General features: G+C 37.4%; 1 protein-coding gene across 1 annotated transcript in view; it reads right to left on the reverse strand.

Annotated features, from left to right (window-relative positions):
* The window catches only part of CUL5 (cullin 5), a 73,622-nt gene that overhangs the window by 34,276 nt on the left and 23,083 nt on the right, over nucleotides 1–16,263 (reverse strand). Inside the window, exons 2-5 of the mRNA XM_054015526.1 lie at nucleotides 10,272–10,381; nucleotides 5,342–5,441; nucleotides 3,480–3,656; nucleotides 498–639 (exon numbers count right to left, since the gene is read on the reverse strand). Of these exons, the coding sequence (XP_053871501.1) occupies nucleotides 498–639; nucleotides 3,480–3,656; nucleotides 5,342–5,441; nucleotides 10,272–10,381 (529 nt within the window). The remainder of the gene's footprint in view (nucleotides 1–497; nucleotides 640–3,479; nucleotides 3,657–5,341; nucleotides 5,442–10,271; nucleotides 10,382–16,263) is intronic.

Raw genomic sequence — 16,263 nt, forward strand, 5'->3', positions numbered from 1 at the left:
TATAAAGAGAAAAAGTTAGATCTTACTCTAGTTTTTCGTGCTTTGCATTTGACTAAAAAACAATTATTTCTCTTGCTAAATTTTATAATAATGAGGTATGTCTATCCAACAAAGAAAAACCTGCAGCTGACCCACGCCAGTCAATTCTGGGTCAGGTAGACTTCCTGGCTCAGGCTGGAGCCCAAGCTCTAGGACTGGGACTGCACTGCCAGGTGTCACATTCAGAGGGGTCTCTTTGCAACATTAAGGGCTAAAACTATTATTTAAAATGTACATTTCAATTTTGCAGAAATTGGTGAGCAGTCTCCTCACCTGCCAGTGAAAAGTTTATTACTTGCCATTGGCAAGTGCATTTACCCCACTGATAATCAATACAAAAACATTATAATGATCATTCCAAACATACCCCTTTTGTCAACATCTAGTTGAAGGCATGTTATGAAAGTCTGTGAACTAGAAAGGAAGATGCAGTTGAGATCACACTGGATAAGACATACCATATGATTCTCTAACTCCAATAACAAGTTGAGAGTCAAAAGCTTCTCCTAGTCTTTCGGCATGAACCAGCTTCATTGCACTGTCCTGAAGTCGATTCTTTATATTTGAAAATATGGACTCATTCCAAGTATCTAGCATGAGCTAAATAACAAGGAAGAAAAAAAGTCAGTTAGAAAAGGATGGGCAGAACTTCAAATTAAGGGCATGTCTACATGAGCACTTACTGCACAGCAAGCTGGGGTGTAAATCTGAAGAACTCAATCATGCCTTGCACTAATTGTCTATATGAACCCTGCTGACGTGCACTAGAAGTTCCCTAAGTGCGCACTGATATACTAAAGGACGTAACAGGTCTCTCAATACAAAGGAGTTAACCTTGGAGCTAAATGTCAAATAGTGGTCCAGCAGTTGGCAGACCCAAAGGCTTACGTAGAAAAATTAAGATAAAATAGCAATTAGTAGAGAGCAAAGGGTATACAAAAAAAGTAATTAATTGTTGGATTGCCTTAGATTTTCATGACAGTTAGATTAAGCTATTAGCATCCAATGCCATGCGATCACTTGTTTCTGTGAGTACAATGTAAAAATAATCAATGAGCTACATAGATATTGCAATGAACAGTTCAGTCAATGATGTAGTCCCCATTTAAAAAGAGTTACCGTTAGATAAGGGTCTCACTACTTTTACTGGATGACTGTCTCTTCAGCTGGTTCTGGTAAGCAGCAAGACCCCTAAGATTTTGGTGCTAAACCTCAAGATCAGACCAATGTGTTACATCTGAACAACACTGAAAGCTCCCTGGTGGAAGTCATATTTGTACAGAGTCAAGCACAATAATTCTACAACTAAGCAGCATATATGTAAATGGCATATTAGTCATTTTAAAGTTAAACTGTCTGTAATAACCTTTCCTTATAAATCCTGATTCTCTTCTTTCTGCCACACAGAATACCTAAAATTTCATATTTTAAACTCTGGCTTAGTTAATGTATAGTATCTCCGTGTTTTATATTAATTGCTATGGTCTCAAGTTTTTAAGTGCACCAACTGCTTACTTGAGATTCCAGTTTTGTTTTTCACTGTCATCACTGTAGAAGATATTGAATCAACTTTGTTTTTAAAGGATGATTGTGAACAGTCTTATCTTTAAGTGATTCCAATAGTGATTTCTAGGAGCCTAATTTTTTGGCAAGTTTGGCAAAGATAAAAATGTCAATTTCTGTGCATCACATAATTTACTATAGTGGGTATCTAATGAAATGCAGATGAGTGTTTGGAAAGTTAAGGAGCATAAAGAAACCCTTTAGCTTACGCTCCAATAAATGGGTTAGTCTCTAAGGTGCCCCAAGGACTCCTGTTCTTTCTGCGGATACCGACTAACCCAGCTGCTACTCTGAAACCTTTAGCCCGAGCTGCTCCATAAAACCAAAATCTGCCCTGACTTAACTTCAGTGTTTTATTCTTAAACATGCCAGATTCAGACATGTTGGAACTGAATTAATGCTCAGAAGACAGAAGGTAATTTTTGAGTGTCATTAAAATAAAGAATTTTCTTAAGTTGTGTTTCTTTTGTTTAGCTCTCCTTTCATATTTAAAAGGAAATTTAAAATGAAGATGTCAAAATAGAGAGTAAATGTATACATTACAGTTGCTTTTCTTTTAAAATTTCACTTCAGAGAAGGTAGGTGAAATACTTAACTTTGTATTTGGATGTACAAGGATTTATTCAAGAACAACTTGTGAGCTTTAACATGATACTGTGACGGTCACCTCTTGGAACTGGAGAGGAATCTCGCACTCAAAATGAATAAATGCTCATTTTTTAACACCTGGAAGCCAAAAAAGCTAGGGATTCTCAATGTGAGCTCATCACACTGTCCTAACAACCAACTCTAAAGGATTTATAGTAATGGTAAGATGTATAGTAGGTATGCCACTTATCTGAGATTTTAGCGAAACATGTCCAAACAAAATTAAATTTAAAAGCCACAGGATAGTGAAATTTTTGGGCTGCTACTCAAAACAAAATGGTTCATTTTTTAGAGGTCTAAAAATGCATGATCATAGTTCAAGCATTCCAAAAAGCAGTCTTCCAATTTACAATTTTCAAAGTAACAATAATACTGGCTCAGAGATTTATCGATAATGGAGATGAGGAAGAGGTTTCTTTTCAGCAAAGACTGTTTTTCAATATTTTTAGCTATCCACCTCAGTACACTTTTTAAATTGCATTAAAAAAAAAATCAATAGGAATTCCAGGGAAACAAGTTAATAGATGCTTAGAAAACATGATCAGCATTATCTTGAGCAACAACCAAAAAAACCCCAAAAAACAGATATAATCAGTGCATGCTCCCAGCCTCTGTTATTTTACACTAATGATCTCCTCTACTCAGTTGCTAGATCAGCTCCCTTTTGTAATTCTGTGCAGTTTTTGTATCTGATGGTTACAGCAAATTCCATGCTATTTAAAAGTATAAATTCTCTTCCTTCCCAAAGGGTAGGGAAGTGTCCTCTACGGAGCAGGAGGGATTGCCCTTGAATAGCCCCATTAAGTGCCCTCAGTTACAGCTGTCCGGCTCCTTGCTAAGTACTGACTAGAGCTTCATCTGTAACACGTCATTACTACTCCTTAATGGTCCAGTAAATGTAAGCTCATTGACCTCACGTATCTCAGGCTGCAAAGGGAGCAAGATCAGAAGTATTTTTGTTAAATAAATCATTTTACAGAGATCTACAACTATTTTAAAACACAGGGAGCTGCTCTGAACAGATGAAGGAAATGGTCAGTGTTAGGGCAATATTCGGTAAGTGGCAGAGGAAAACTATGGGAAGAGGAGTAAAAGTTGCAAGGTGATTTAAGCAAAGTGATACTCCAATACTGTGAGGTTAGTGAAATTTTATCCTTCAGCTGTGGAATGCATCAACACTAAAACTTTTATGTTCTGTTACAAAACTCTGATCAGAAAGTGTCACTTACCTTTCGAACAATACTGTCTTCTACATTGGATTTCTTGTTGCTGCCCTGCTTACCCATTAAAGTAATTTCTAGTTGACAAAATGGTTTGGGCAAGATATCACACTGTGTAAAGAATTTGCGCCATTCTACTATGTATGCTTTTAGTAAAGCTGTATCATCTTGATGACTCAGTACTCTCTGGAAGAAAAGAGCAGCTCAGTTGTAAATAAGTTTTTACATAAAAAACAGATGGCTGTGTCTTCATGGTACAAGTATTTTTGGTATAATCTAAGATTTGATTTTAAAATGATATAATCCCCCATGTAACCACTCTGGTATAAGAATGGCTTTTTTGGGTTAGGTTATGTTGCCTGTGAAGAGATTTGGCTTTATTTATTCTTACACCAGAATAAATGTCCACATGGGGGTTATCTCAGTATAGCCTGTCTACACAGGAAAGTTTCACAAGGACTATTTTCTACCTTATATGCAGTAGAAGGTTGAATTCAATGTGATCTACTGATCTGGCTTTAGACACCTGAACTTTTAACATTTATGCTGCACTAGCTCCTACAGGTTACAGCCAATTTAGGCACGATGGGCTAGACATTGCATAAACATAAGCTTACAAAAACAGCTACCAGTACAGATCATGCCAAAGGTCCCAATTCGACAAAGCACTTAAGCACATTCTTAAGTACCAATAAAGTCAAAGGAACATCAGCACGTTTAAGAGCTTTGCCAGATAGGGATAGTCTGCTGTATCTGGGCCTAGCAAAGAAAAGGCTTTGTTTGAGTAAAAGGCCCTTTCTGAGTTTGTAGGAACACATTTTAGATTTATTTTTATTTTCCAAATTTTTGTCTTTGCACATCTTTCACACTCTACAAAAACTCTTATGAGCACACTACAACACTATTTCATATGTATTTTAATTTAGAAAAAACTCAAATCCAGGTGTCAAGTCAACAGTAGACCAAAGCTACTGAAATACAAATGGCCTATGGAGCTTGTCAAGCTGTTAACTCACTAGTATTCTGTCAGAAGACTATACATTTGACCATTTCTTAAGCAAACTCATGAATATGCTAGTGTAGTATTGAAGCCAGCTAAAAGAATTAAAGAACTTCCTTGCATTTAAGAGTTAATCTTTATTTCCAGACATTTTCTTATAGAACACAAATTCTGGCTTTATCAATCTGATAGTCAAGCAAATATTGGTAATTTTTGAAAAATATTTAAAATATCTTTGATCTGATCTCTATCTTTTTTGATAGGCATTAAAGGTCTCTTCACTGATAGCTAAATTTAGAATATTCTAGCAACTTCTGTAGCAAGTTAGACAGCTTGCAGATCACATCCCCAGAAATGAATGTTCTAGGCAATAAAAACCAGAACTAGAAAAGGGGGTTTATTGTTCCTTTTCCAGCTCTCTCTCGAATCATACAAAAGAGATCACTTTGATGCTTAACTTTGCCTCAAGTCAAAGATTCAGCAGTAAATGCTTTTATTTATAAGTCAAAGAGGCAAGCGAGTGAAGGAATATTTCCAAGGAGACTCCCTGATGAACAAAAATATTTATCCAATAATGGCCAAATCTCCTCCACAGTATATAACAATTATTACCTCTTTATTCTCAAGAGCAGACTGAGAAGTACTTAATCTTTCTGGTCAAGGTAAACACTCAGGATAAAATGAATCGGTTAATAAAAAGTTTTCAGTACAATTGTGATATTCAAAACAAGGTCCACCAATGCCTAAAAGGCAATTTTCCATTGTGTTAGAAATTACTGGAACAAGTCATGTGTGGGATCCAAAGAGGTTTACGATTATACTTTTATTTTTTTAAAAGGACAGTGTAAATTATTGAAGATTGAGAACTTACTGCCTGTGCTTGTTTAATAAAATCAAGGATGTCTTCTTTCAAAGCTTGATGAATTTTTGCTGGACCTTTGTCATCCCACAAGCAAACTGCATGCACATCCCTAGAAAACAGTTTATACATCTTTCAGTAAGAACTACACTTAGAATTTAATGCAGAAATGTACAAAGTCTAAAAACAGTTATATTGAAGTAGTTCCTCAAAGGAAATGGGTGTACATTCCATACACTAAAAATGAAATCCCACCAATACAATGACTGTTTGTGTATGAGGGCACATGCCCTCCTCTTTTCTAAAAAGCTCTTCATGAACTATTTTAACATGTAATTTTAGGTTTTATCTGATAAACACCCCTGGAAAAAAAAAAAAAAAAAGAAAGAATAAAATAAATAGGTGTTGATCCAAATCACACCAGAAATGGGTACTTGTATTTGAGGGCTTGTCTACACGGAGCAGTAATGCAGTCTATGGAGGTGTGACTTCTGAAGCACTAAGGGTGTTGCATACTTATTGGTTAGTGTAGGCTTCCTGGTAAGCACTAAAGATTCCCCTGTGCGCTTTAACATAGTGCTTTTGAAACAGTAGTATGCTAAAGTGCACTAGGAAACAATACAGAGAGATTACTCATTACTGTATACGATGAGTAATGTATATAATATACATTATTCATTAGTCTATAAAAAAGAGGAAAGCACCCAGCCTCCCCAATTATTGACATCTACATAAAATGCAAAAATTGCTAAAAATAAACCCTGAAAAATGAAATTCATAAACCCAAAATGATGCCTTAATATTAAATGTAACACTGACATTTGACAGTCAAGCAGTATAAAGTCAGGAACTGCAGTAATACTTTGTCCTTCACCTTCCATTTGAGTATACCATAGGGGCATCATTAATGTTCATAAAGCACCACTCTGAGGTAGGGAAATAGCCCCATTATACTGATATGAAAGTGGAGGCCTAGCAGGTTTAAATGACTTGGCCAAGATCATGCTGTAACTCTGTGGCAGATCCAGGAAATGAGCCTACATCTCCTGACTCTCTGTCCTCAACTAAAAGGTTGTCTGCCACTCCCAACAAGTAAGACGATCTCCACAGCTTCTCGATAGAGTGAAAAACTATCATTTGGTATGCACAGATAAACAGCTGCACCAGTCTGAACACTAAGGTCCTAGTCCTGCAATTGGATCAACACGGGCAGACACTTATGCCTACATGGAAACCCAATGCCTTTAATGGGAATCCATTGTCCACCTGTGTGGAGCTGGTTGCAAGACTGGGACTTAAATATGCATTTTGAACTTTATATATTTTCCTACAGTGCCTTCTCCAAATGTTCCTACTTAAGTTATCAAAACTAAAAACATTTAAAAGGCAGCACATCTTAATGAGAACTAATCCATGCTATACAACCACACATCTCATTTGGACCTGGAAGTACGCAATCAGGCAGCAGAGACAAATAAAGCAAATACTCTACGGTACAAAATGTGTTAAACTACTATAAATAAAGGGAAGTTTTAAAAAAATTGGCAGGGTAAAAAAACTGCTTCTGGCTTGTTTCATTTAAATTAAGATGGTTAAAAGCAGCATTTTTCTTCTGCATAGTAAAGTTTCAAAGCTGTATTGAATCAACGTTCAGCTGAAAACTTTTGAAAGAACGACCATAATGTTGTGTTCAGAGTTACGAACATTTCAGAATTACGAATAACCTCCATTCCCGAGGTGTTCATAACTCAGAGGTTCTACTGTACTCAGACAAGAAAGAGACTTATTCACTCACATATTACTTTCTGAAGATATTTACCACATAAGTATCAACACTCTTGAGTCTGTTCCTTTGCAAACCAAGGTGGGAACTCCAACTTCTAAAACTACTAATTTGTTCTAAAGCTACTACAACAAGCAGAATCATAACCTAGTACTAATTATTTGTATCGCTTTAGTCCTAGAGGCCCCAATCAGGATTTATGACCCATTGTGCTGGGCACTGCAGAGAGTAAAAAGCAATCTAGTCACTGAATCAGAAAGTAGGCAATTTTGGGGCTCTAATGAAGAGATTTTATGTAGTGAGAAATATGATACCTCTCAAAACAGGAAGAGGATGTAATTTCACTTTATTTGGGGAATATTTTAAGAAATGGTTGGTCAAACCTCCCTTGTAAAGGGGCTTTTATAACACTGACAGATCAAGTCTTAATTCATATCTAGAGGCCAAATCTAAGCAATACCATACCATTTAGTGAATGCGTTCAAAGAACTCCATATATATGACTATCTTGCAAATCTCCTGGATGGCCACAAATTAGAAGCTTTCTAATGTAGCAGACTTGACAATAGTCATTGCAAGCTTTAAAGCACCAATATGCTGCAGTCTAACAGATTCACTCAGATATTTTAAATATGATTCTTTTGGAAACAGCAAAACATACTCATTTAATACCAAAATAAACATCTGGATCGCTTTTAAGGAAGTTTTAGTTGTTGTTTTTTTTAACATGAAACATCTGAAGGAGGACTAACAGGAGTGGCATGCAGACATGGGAAAACATCAGCAGACGGATTGACTGATTAAGGTGGGATTATCACCATCTTCTGAAGGAGTCTAGAGATGGTACAAAATGGATCTCTCTCTCTAAATCAACAGTTCTCAAATCTGTGGCTCACATGTTATTGTTGACCAATCAGGGTGCTGAGGCCTCATTTCCAGTTATTGCAAAGAGTCTTGACATCTATAGAAGCAGCTGGAAACAAAAGGAGCAAGCCTCTACTAGAAGCCATTCCTATATATGAGGAGAATATGCTTAGGGATTACAGCCGCCAGCCACCATTTGAACCCAAGAGCTGCCAATGGGACTAGTGGTTCCCCCATTAGAAACAGAACATCCAGGGAAGCAAAGGAGAGGTAAACAACAAGTAGCCAAGCAATAAATTCAAGGAATCAGGGAAAGGACAGTTGTGAGTTGGATGGAGCTGGGGTAGCAGGGAGATCATTAACACATGCAAGGATTATGGGAGAACAAAACTGGGGGTAGGGAAACACATAATGGGAGAAAAGAACCAGACAATAAGAGAGAAGGGGACCAGGTTACAGAAGCATGTCCAGGCACCTGGTAGGAGGTAGGGGAAAAAAGAACAGATGGGAGGAAAGGGAGCGTAAAATGAAGAACAAATGGAGGCTTATTTTCTTTCAAAAGGGACAGGAACACTTACTAAATTAAAAACATCTAAATAACTTTCCTAACTTTACTTTTACCTAGAAGCAATTGCCGTCATTGCCACATTGACACTGACCAATCCTAAGCAAGATGAGAGCTCTTCATGAAACACTCTATGAAGATGTGGTCCCAACTGTGAAAAATTTCTGAATTGCTGCACTACAGCTTGAAGCTCACTTGTTCAGCAAGCTGAATCACCATTGCCCAGAAACTGACCTTCCTTGTAAGAAATTTGAGCTTACAGATAATCAGGGACCTCAAGAGGCACTTTAGTCAAGAAATGTTCCATGGCATGGGTGGCTTTTAAAAGTGTGATTCTCCTCTGGAAAGGAACCAAAAATGGCACTATTGCATCACTAATTCCATAACAAATTTGATCCACAGGAACATAAACATTTTTTTTTCCTAATTGCCAGTCCAGCAAACTCAACCTGGCCTTTTAAGAGTCAAGCTGGGCTCTTTCCTTCTCACCACTAATAATAGAGATTCTGCAGGTAAATTATGCCCTCAGTTATATCATCATGAGTCACGTAAAACATGCTATGTCGAGCATCACTTTGCTTCATTACCACCTTTTGGGATACTACAGCCATGTCTACATGGGAAAGTTGTACTGTATAATCTAAGGAGTGGGTTTACACCAATATAGTTACCCTGATGCAAACCCCTGTATAAACACACATTTCTTTAGAGAAGTGGGTTTTTTTCAGCTTAAGAGCGTCTAAGCAGGGTTTAACTATATCAGTTTAAAAGCCAATTAAAGTTAAACCAGTGCAAATTTCCCATGCAGACAAGGGCTAGATCTTTGAATACTCTTCATCCGTTTGAGACCACACTGTCCTCTGATCAGGGTCAGAATGGAACCAGTAGCTGGAATGTCAGAAGATGCCTATATTCCATTGCAGGAGTTGGTGCAAGATATCCCTGCTGGAACCAATAATTTTAGAACTTTGCAATTAAAACAGGGCCTCCCCAAGCTCAATCTTAATTTTTGATCTATCATAAGTCATTTATAATTTCAGCTGACAGAGCAGAGATGGCCTGATTTATATAATAGAAGGTTTATTATCTACTCCTTGTATCATAGTGAAACTGAAATAATAATAAAAAAAAGCTACAAGTATAATGCTGCAATCAGTGTCAGGAAAAAAAATCGTATAAGCGTTATGTTTAAAAGTATACAATTACTCCAATTCTATCAGTAAAATTGCATTATTATTTCATTTTTGAAGGACGCCACAATCAGCTTAAAGCTAAACCACTTGCAAGTCATATGCATTTATTGTCAGAGTAATACTGTATGAAGTGATTGGTCATATATGCAGACTTTACTGTCAAAGCACTACAAAATATCTAGTCCCCATTTCCAATTAGAGTGAAAGGTTTGCGGGAGGGTACAAAAGAAGCCTATCATCTTCAGCTGAAGTAAAACAAAATTGTAAAAACAATAAGAAAGTGGTGCTGTTTTTTGTGTTCTATTTTTGGAGGCCTGTGTCTCAGTAAAACACCAACTCTACAAAACTGTATTCAAGAGAAGCAGTGTTACTATTTAATGAAACAGAATTAACCAGTATTTTTTGTTCTCTTATCTTGTAAATGCATCCATTTCTACATGGCCCTCCTACATCTGACTTCTACGTTATAAGCAATATTATAATTTTATTTCCATCCTGTTACCAAAGAACTGGAAGTTAAAAAAAAAAATCACTTACGAAAACAGATCAAACCACTGCTGTTTTGTGACAGATTCCTGGCGTAACAGCTTCAGAACAATGGGGCGCATGAAATCCCATTTGTCTTCAAACTGAAGTGAACCTTTATTCTTTAAAGAAGAAACAAAAAGCATAATTTAAATGCAGATCAAGTAAAAATGAACCTCTAAGTCAATTAGGACAGTTTGAGAGCTTCCACATTTTCCAATACTTCCTTTTACTTCAAGTTAAGGATTACTATAAACAGAAGCTAAATAGTCAAATTAACACTCAATTTTGAGTAAAATTAACAAACAGTTAATTCTAAGAGTTGTGAGGTATGACCTACTTCACAGAATAGATATAAAAGAACAGTTATAAAGTTTTCCATATCTGTAGGTTTCCTATTTAAGATTTTTACAAATAATAATTTATAGTAACTTACACTTAATATGTATGTTTAATACCTAAAAGAATCTTAATTTTGTGATTTAGAATTACTTCTAAGAAGTACAGGCCTCAATGGATTATAGTTCAATAAATATTATGATCTCGTCACAGATGTCTCACATTTCCTTCCATTTGAATTGTTAGATCTACAATATTCAAGTTCAACTAAATTTTTCAAGACAGCGACTGACTTTTTTTGTAAAATGCCATGTACACCTACAAATTCTGTATTGTATTTGGAGTACATGATGGTCATGCATTCTAGTATATTAGAATGGCCAGTTGTGAATGTTTCATATTTATGTTGATGATTCTAAACTATAAACTTTGTTCTATATGTCACTTGAGATATGGCTGTTTTATAAAATTTAATAAGTGATTTTTAGAAAAAGCTATACATCGATTGTCTTATTTAAGAAGTACAACCTGAACTCTAAACGCCCATAATGTTTCCTAATGTTCATTTTTAATTCCAACACTCTTTAGAGAAAATATGCACTCAGGCCATCCATGTGCATACGAACCCTTGCTTCCCCAGTGAATTAATACAGGGAAGCACTTCTTCATGAAATGCAACTTTAACTCTGAAATTCCCCCATTTTCTAACTTTTTAAAAAAGTCTAAAGTTCTTGTAAGGCACATTTTAGGGAGTCCATGTAAAGTAGTTGTAGCTAACTCTAGACAAAATTTAGTTAAATCTAATGTTATTGTAGTAGTGTTCAGAGGCCCCGTCAGAATTGGAACTCCATTTTGCTGGGCCCTATATAAAAACACATACAGAGACAGCCCCAGCCCAAAACAGCTTACATCACTTTCACTGTCAAAAATTTGTATACATTGTATTTTCATAGATTGGCAGTCACCCCTATGTTCCTTGTAGATCCAAGTAGCCAGAGAAATCTAGATTTCCTGATAAGCTGCACATGACACTATTTGCAAAGCCATCTCTTTGTTTATCATGCAGTACATATGCCAAGGCTAAAATGCAGAATGGCATTTTCTCTAAGAGCCAGAGCAGTGGTTCAAACTGTGGGTTGGGACACCAAAGTGGGTCACGACCCTGTTTTAATGGGGTCACCGGGGCTGGTGTTTGACTTGCTGGGGCCCGGGGTTGAAGCCCGAGCCTCACCGCCCAGGGCAAAGCCCAGGGCCCACCATCTGGTGCCGAAGCCCAAGGGCTTCAGCCCTAGGCGGCGGGGCTCAGGCTTCGGCTTCAGCCCTAGCCTGAGTGGCAGAGCTCAGGTTACAGTCCCCCCGCCGAGTGCTAAAGCCCTTGGGCCTGGGCTTTGGCCCCCCCATCCGGGGCAAGGCTCAGGCTTCAGTCCCCCTTCCTGGGGTCATATAGTAATTTTTCTGGTCAGAAGGGGGCTGCGGTGCAATGAAGTTTGAGAACCTCAGAACCAGACTATTCCCAAGATTAAAACATTTAGTGGAAATGACAGTTCTTTTGAGCTTCCAGCTCAAAAATTCTTTAGCAAACATTAAGATTGACTATTTACCATACTGCATGTCCAAGCACATTCATCCTTTCATAAAACATTTAATCTTTCCAGATGTTGTAATGAATGTTCCTCCTCAGATTGGGTGTCCTTGCTGCACCGCAATCTCATTTGAAAAAAGGAGCATTTTGTTCCCATAGGATGGTTTCCTACCCTCATATTTAACCAACTACTGTCCTTTAGGCTTCTACAAGCTCACTCTTAAACTAAGCTGTCCAGGCAGCAAGCTTCTTAAAGTATTAACCAAACAAATACCATAAGACTACACACACTGCACTAGCAGCAGAGAAAGGGGGAGAGAACAAGGAAGTGGAGGAGTCTCTATACCAAAGGAGCCTCCTTCCATCAGGCTGATTCTCCAGGGGCAGGCACATTAGCATGGCAGCCAGAATCTGCAAGCAGTGCAGTCCAAATGGCCACATTATGCTGGAGGATCTGGATTTTCAAAAGCATCTAAGTAATTTAAACCCTGACCTCTTACACCACACTCAGGTCCTATAGATGCACTGAACCCTAGCAAAAATACAGACTGGGGGGAGGGGGAGGAAGATAAATGATAAGGATATAAAAACAATAAAGGATATTTACTGTACATGTTGTAATCTTGCCTGAGCACAGCCCCCCACTTTTTCCAGAAAAAAACATTCTATGGGATAGAAAACATTCTTTTAAGAATACAAACTTGGTTTCTGTAGCAAATTCTGTGGCCTGGGAATTGCTGAAGACATGGGGTCTTGTTTGAACTCTCTGATGTCCTAATATACCCACTTAAACAATGGCCTGTGCTATCAACCTATTTCTTAGTCTATAATCATAACAATTAGATACAATGATTTACAACTTATTTAAATATAACCTACAAAATTCCACTAATAAAATTTTAACTCTTTGGAAAGTCTGATGTAGGCTTTTGTAAGCTGGCCCAATTGACCAGTCAAATAATATCAACTGACTGCCTATTTGATCATGGTCAAATATTGTCAAGTATTCCAGCAAGAATGGCCTGATATAGGCAGCAGCCTACTTTTTGACAGCATGGTTGTGCCATCTGTTAGCAAGTCTACTTAAATATCTTGATCATTCACTTTACTATATATGAATGTATGCAGTGTTGTTGTAGCTGTGCTGGTCCCAGGACGATAGCGAGACAAAGTGGGTGGTCCAATAAAAGATATTACCTCACCCACCTTCTCTCTCTCATATACTAATGTCACCTTTTGGAGAAAAAGGAGAATCAATTGAAAGTTGAGCATCTTGACTGGCTGCAATCTTCTAGCATACAAACAAAGATATACATACAATATTTGTACTAGACCATCAATGCTGTGACAACTGCGCAAATTTTGGCAATATTTTTGTGATTCTGTGTATGTCTTATTTTTCTTCTGTGCTTTGCACTGAGTATAAAGGCACCTGCTTTTCTGCTCTGTTCCTCCTCCTGAGCCTGCTTAAGAATCCACTATATTTGCTGCAGAAAGGAGTCGCCGCCTCTCCACCTCACCCTCCATGTGATCTGGGAGTCTGCAAAGGTCCTGGGGATGGGGGCAGCATGCCCAAAAACAATTTGATGGGCTGGAATTTTCTGGAATACCAGAAGTTAGAAATCAAACTTAGTGGCTACTGATGATTGAAATATGAGAGATACTTCATAATCTAGAGAGCATTCCAGAAGTAGTGAGACATTAACAGTGACATAATAAATTATACAGTCAAGGAAAGCCAAAATCATTTGTATGGAAAAACTGTTCAAGCTAAGTGCAAGTTCTGTTCTTCTGAAAGCGTGACACGTAGATAGAATGGAGAAACATTTGTTGAATTCTTGTGATGTTTGTCGACCTATTGTCAAAACTAGATTATTGCACTCAAACAGAAAGAAAGGGAAAACCAGTCTGGAACAAAATTTGCTTTCTTCTTTGCATTCTCCTCTAACTTCATCTTTGGCAGCAGCATCATGAAGCATGGAGTCTTTTGTTGAAGATAGTGATATGAATGACAATGAAAGTGAAGCCAATTCCATTTCTTCTAATAAGAATTTTACTACTCCATCTGCTTCAGCACTGAAAACTCCTTACTTCTGGAAAGCCTTCAGATGTCCATCAAATTGGGATCAAGAGATTTTTTTGCATGAAATATCCCATGACCAGAAACACGAACTTGACCATATGTATGCTAGAGGTATTTATGCCAGCAATACACCCACCATTTCATATAGTTTAAAATCCTTATATGCTAGAATTTTTTTCACAAGCAGTACCCAGTTTACAAAATATGGTTTGCAGAATGTCTTCTGAATGCCAAAGTGGACCAAAAAGAGTTGGCATTTTTACTCCATGATGGCTGGAGCACTAATCACAATGAGGGTGTTTTCAACTTCACAATAAACTTCACAATCAGCATTTTACCCATCCCAATGCACAGCTAAGCATCAATACACTGCCCAATATATTGCTGACCAGTTTAAAAACAACAAATTGGGTCCATGGAAGATTATGACACTAATATGAAAGCTGCTCGGGTTTTATTGATAAACGAGTATCCACATCTTTTATGTTACAGACATGCAACCCATGTAATGCAGCTTTCTGTTAGCGATGTTCAATATCTGACAACTTTCTCATCATGTCAGGAGAGAAAACACACTAACAAGTTTTTTGTTTTTTAAAAGCCAAAATACCAGCAGTCATTTTTTAGCATTACACCTCTACCCTGATATAATGCAACCCGATATAACACGAATTTGGATATAATGCGGTAAAGCAGTGTCCCGGGGGGCAGGCTGCGCACTCCGGTGGATCAAAGCAAGTTCAATATAACGCGGTTTCACCTATAACACAGTAAGATTTTTTTGGCTCCCGAGGACAGCGTTATATCAGGGTAGAGGTGTATTTACTACAGCACTCAATTCATCTACACTAAGTAAGCCCTGTCATACTTAAGGGGCATCTTCTATTAAATGTCTCAAAAAACTTCAGATACTAACAGCCTTCTAGCAATCAGCTGCTGTTCCAAAAGGGGTAGCTGGGGATTGCTCCTGAGTAATCCGCACTGACATTCTTGCTGAGGAGATCTTTTGGATGCAAAACTCAATCCATTCAGAATATAGAAAAATGATCGTTCTACATTGTCTGATGCCGAGAATAAGCTCCTAAAGGTTAAGAAACATTTGTGAGAATACTGAACAGCCCACTTACAAAAGCAGAAGAGAAAAAGATAAAACCCAAAATAATAGGATTGAAAAAAATCCCTCCGTGTAATGCTGCCTACCTTCTTGATCCACGCTCCCAGGACCAAGACCTTTCTGATGATGAATTTGATTCAGTTTGTAACCTTGTAGTGACTGTTGCAAATTTTAAAAGATCTCCAAGCGACCAAAATTCTGATGGAAGTAGCAAATTATAAAATAAGAAGCAGCTTGTTCAGTCGTAGAACAATATGGAGTACAATCCCAGCAGCTGAATCAAGACAGTTTGCTACTTCATCATGATTGAAACGGTGGGGGTCTATTTTGCACTCTAGCTATAGTGGCAGTAATTCTTTTAACACTATATGTACTACTTCATGTATGGAAGAACGTTTTTCAACTTGGGGAAATCATACATTCAAAATCCAGAAATCGACTGAAGACCTCTAGTGCTGAGAAGCTGGTGACTGTGTATCAAAATTTAAAATTAGAGAAGAAAATGGCAGATGAAGCGTTGACTCAATATTGATCAGATGAAAAGGAAGGAGGAGGTACGGATGAATTTGATGACAACAAAGATATAGATGAAGCAGCTGAAACCGAAAAAGAAAAAGATAATGAAAAGTAAGATGCATCCCGAGTTGGTCTGTTGCTTACCTAGCATAAGTGCATTTTAAAATTACTTTTCTTTTATTGTTATGTATTATTCCATTTCTGTTTAATTTCTTTTGTTTTGTAACTGTTCAGTTTTTTCTTTCATTTTTTAGAAATTCATTATGTTTCATATTTTTCTGAGTTAGAATAACTAGTTAAAGTGCCATATATACTCGTTCATAAGCCAAATTTTTTTTAGTAAAAAAGGGAAGCACCAGAGAAGGGGGTC

Source organism: Malaclemys terrapin, chromosome 1, assembly GCF_027887155.1.
Source record: "Malaclemys terrapin pileata isolate rMalTer1 chromosome 1, rMalTer1.hap1, whole genome shotgun sequence".
In the NCBI taxonomy this organism is placed as follows: Eukaryota; Metazoa; Chordata; order Testudines; family Emydidae; genus Malaclemys; species Malaclemys terrapin.